The sequence below is a fragment of the Cibotium barometz genome, chromosome 13 (assembly GCF_041138505.1).
Source record: "Cibotium barometz isolate CiBa-2024 chromosome 13, ASM4113850v1, whole genome shotgun sequence".
NCBI lineage: Eukaryota > Viridiplantae > Streptophyta > Polypodiopsida > Cyatheales > Cibotiaceae > Cibotium > Cibotium barometz.
In genome coordinates, this window is record NC_141058.1 from 2,845,950 (window position 1) to 2,850,308 (window position 4,359).

At 42.9% G+C, this 4,359-nt stretch overlaps 1 protein-coding gene across 1 annotated transcript; it reads right to left on the reverse strand.

The window, feature by feature from the left end:
- Nucleotides 1–224: 224 nt before the first annotated feature.
- LOC147632272 (7-deoxyloganetin glucosyltransferase-like) lies at nt 225–3,346 on the reverse strand. The gene is made up of 2 exons (XM_086807082.1): nt 2,243–3,346; nt 225–1,577 (listed from the first exon to the last, which is right to left on the reverse strand). The coding sequence occupies exons 1-2, from the start codon at nt 2,931–2,933 to the stop codon at nt 604–606; spliced, it is 1,665 nt and encodes a 554-aa protein (XP_086663208.1). The 5' UTR covers nt 2,934–3,346; the 3' UTR covers nt 225–603.
- Nucleotides 3,347–4,359: the final 1,013 nt, after the last annotated feature.

Sequence of the window (4,359 nt, forward strand, 5' to 3'; positions counted from 1 at the left end):
CACACTGCATGAGTGCTTTGTATACAGTCCATTTGTATGTTGCATTACTGGTTTCATGTTTCACTTCGGTTCACTTAAAATATTTGCAAATTTAGGCATCAAACATATTGCTGGAATGAAACTACCCTAGGTGTAGGTCTTGTACAAGAACATCTTGAAGTGAGCTTATAAAAGCCTGAACATCTCAAGCAAAAGAACATCTTAGCTCATTGTTTCAATGACAATTTCAAAGATAAATTGACACACACATTCATGTTAAAGTCTCGGATATAATTATTAGTACAGTGACTCACAACTAAGGTTATGCTGCCACACTAAATCTTACAAAGCACATTGAATGTCATACTTGTGACTTAGTTTAATTGTCACTTGACAAAAAATCGCTAAAAATTGAAAAAGAGGAAGGCTTACAAATGTTTAGAATTAGGGTGAGATGTCATGAGATTTCTTATTGTTTTGCCAGAGTGAATCAAGTAGAGCTTCTGACAGGGAAGAATTCCTCAATGTTGAATTTTAACACGAGCACATATCACACCTATTTTGGACTTGTGCACAAACTAAACTGCTTGAATATTGACCTGCTTTTAATCTCAATGAGAGCAATCATGTCAAAGCAATCTTCACACTCTGATTTCTCAGGGCTTCAATGAGCTTTTCCAAGTGAATGTTAGAAGCCCCTTGAGGTTGCACTGCCCGCCTCGCGGCTTCCCTAAGCTCGCCAGCTCTCTTTCTCATCTCCTTACCCTCCTGTTCTTTTAATACAGTTCTTACCACCCTCACTACATCCGTGCTCTTTACCTTGCCATCATCTTGCCTTTTGAGTGCCATCCCAATCTTCCAGACATCACACACATATGCACAATTTGTGGGCTGGTCTGAGCTGAAAGCAAAAGGGATCATAGGCATCCCCATGCTCACGCTCTCTAATGTTGAATTCCATCCACAATGTGTAAGGAATGCGCCTACTGATGGGTGCGAGAGCACTTGCATTTGAGGAGCCCATGGGACGATCAGCCCATACTCCTTTGTATCTTCCATGAAACTCTCTGGCAAAATGTCAGCTACATTGTGAAGAGATGATCTAGACCTTATGACCCACAAAAATGGCTGCTTACTCGCTTTAATCCCATAGGCAATGCCTTCTAGATCCTCAGCAGAAGGGTTGAACACGCTCCCAAAAGAGACGTACAATACAGATTGATTCTTTTGGCTATCTAGCCACTGGATGCAGTCATTCTCCTCCTGCAGCAAGCTGGCTCCAACGCTGGTGTCGTTCTTGTCACCCCCTTCCAAAAATGCTGCGGGGATCAATGGGCCTACAAGTGAGACTGGAAAGGGGAGCTCTGCTTGCAATGCCTGGTATGCATCCTTCTCAAGCTCTTCAAAAGAGTTCACAATAACTCCTGCACAGTTTCGGAGGATGCCGAACTGCTCCTTGATAGATGCGACGTAGGGATTGGAGATGCTGTCACTATAAAGTAGAGTGGGGAAACTTGAAGGATGAAGAGGGGGCACACCAGGAATACAAGACACTTTGTCATTAGCTTTTTGGGGCTTAACTTCATCTTCATTGCATCCTGTAAGACAGGAACATCATAAAGCTTAAACTCTTGACAACAGTGTGAAAGTTGAGGGACCAGTGCACATGCCCTTGTAAATGCATTAAGCAGGCACCCCGAAATATACCTATAGCCCAGGCAATTTGCACCTAGCAAGTTATAATATTAAGGAGGCAATTCATTATGAAAACAATTATTAAGATTTGATTGAATTTTCAGATTCCTGATTCGAAACCAAAATGAGGGTATGCAGGTGTCTCCTGGGGCACTATGGCACATGAGCTCCATTACTATGGAACATTCCAGAAAATGATAGGTCCATACATGATACTATATACGCCCTTCTCGTGAAGACTCTTTAGTACCAGAACCGCCTTGGTACTGGCCACCTTTCTAATTCTTTTAGCAAGAAGGGAATGGATGTTTATATCTCATTTGGTACCACAGGGGGTCACTTGTAGCTAATTACAAATTAAGCATTAGGGTAAAATGATATTTATGCTGTAGTAGGCTTTATATGCACATGCCGATTATATGCACATGACTGCTATGACTTCTTGGCATGCACATGACTGCTACGGTGTCCCTTCATCATCCACAATGAAATGAGCTAATTACATTACTCCAACGCTTGCTCGTCTTTGCAAAAATGTAAAATGTAAGCCATAAGGGTCATATTGTACCTGGAGAAGCTTTCTTGTTGCAAGGGAAAAAGCCATTGGCAGCAAGTAGAGGTGCATGGTAGTACATGGAGCCTACAGAAGTAGACTGGGTCCAGAAGAATATACTCGGAATCCCGAGCTCCGCTGCGACAGTGTGCACCCAAGGGCAAAACGACCCAAACACAACACAAGAAACAGGTGGACTTTTCTGGTTCAAGCTTTGTAAGAGCTGCTTCAAGGGGTCCTTCATGTTGTGAGTTGCGAGGTGGAACTCGTAAATCCTTGGGATGAGGTCAGTGTAGTCGAAATCGGGCGGCAAGCCATTGTCTACCCATAAGAATTGAAGTTTACTGTCTTGGGGAGGATGTGCTTGCATGATGTTTGGGGATGGTGAGCCTGGCGTCGATGATGTCGAACGCGTGTATTGGATGCGGTCGTGGTTGTGCTTGTTGTTGATGAAGGTGACCCTCACGCCCTGCTTGGCGAGGAGCACCTTGGCGAACTGCATCATGGGGTTGATGTGGCCCTGCAGAGGATATGGCACCATCACTACATGCAGCTCTTGAGCTGCAGCGCTCGTGCTATCAATATTGTTGAATCCTTGGAGCGCTCCTCCTGCATGTGCACAAGGAAGGGCGACTTTGTCATGCAGGTTTTTACTCATGGCTTCAATTTGCTGAGAAGAGAGAGAATAAATTCCATCAGCCATCATAGAATCACTGCAGGTCTGCTATTCTGCTTGGCACTGTAGTTTTTCTCCTGAGTGTGTATTGCACCTGTGTGTGTGTGTTTGTGAGAGAGAGAGAGAGAGAGAGAGAGAGAGAGTGTGTGTGTGTGTGTGTGTGTGCGAGAGAGAGAGAGAGAGAGAGAGAGAGAGAGAGAGAGACTCTGAGAGAGGGGTTAATTATATGCCTGAGAGAGCCGAGCAATCTCATATATAAATGCTCCGCAGCTCCACGATGACTATGCGGCTCAAATTGATTCTCTTTGTGTTGTCACTGTGTGTGTCATGGTGCAGTGTGTCACTGTGTGTGTCGTGTGCAGCGTGCACAGAGAGAAAGTGCAGAGGGAACCCCCCGTCGGAGACTCCGTGTGATGATTGTTCGGTGACTCCGTGTGATGATTGATTTGTTGGCAAACTACCACCACCACATGTTTAGGAAATTGTAATTTTGAATTAGCTTTTTCTTTTTATTGAAATATAAATACAACTAAATATTGAAATTTTTGAGGGGTTGTTTTTCCTTCTTTCCTCAATTTGAGAAAGTGTAGAGAGAGAGAGAGAGAGAGAGAGAGAGAGAGAGAGAGAGAGAGAGACAGCCCCTGAGTTCGGAGCCTCCGTGTGATGACTGATTTGTTAGTAAACACGTGTTGTCCCTCAGTCGGAGCCTCCGTGTGATGATTGATTTGTTGGCAAACTACCAACACGTGTTGGAAAAGTGTGTCTCGTTAGGCAGGGCCTAAATTTGATGGGTGCCTATGAAATTATTTATGACAGGCAAATTTTTTTTTTTGCCTTTCGCTTGACAGGTTTCAACAAAAAAGTTCTTGTCAAATGACAGGTAAATTTATATGAACACAGATACCATAAAAAGAAGACACATAAAATAGAGAATAACCTACGGACCGGCTCTCTTTAAAATCACATTCATGCATATCTTGCCAGTGCAAAATCCCTAATCATCAAAAGATATCAAATAAAAAACCACTAGATCACAATAAACCTCGGACAAAAGACTAAAAATTTGAACAATCATCAAAATTGTGTAATCGAAAAATCACTCTAATGGCATAGCTCTCCTCTTTTTTGCTTTACCCCAAATATCAAACACATCGTCCTAAGCAATCAAAGAACTCCCACGTGCATCAACAGATAGAAACATCAAAGCATCCAAAGTGTCTAGTCGTAAGCCAGATCTTGAGGTACTTTTGATGAAATTTTGGTGAGAAAATCCACGCTCACATGCAGTAGTACTTGCTGGAACAACCAAACTTAATTGCCATAAATGCATCATTCAGTGCCCACACATGGCCATTGGAAATTTAGTAATAATTACTAAGCATGTCAAATTTCAATTGACTGGCAGTATTTGGAATAGCTTGTCGAGGTGACAGGCAAATTTTTTTCTCGGGCTTGT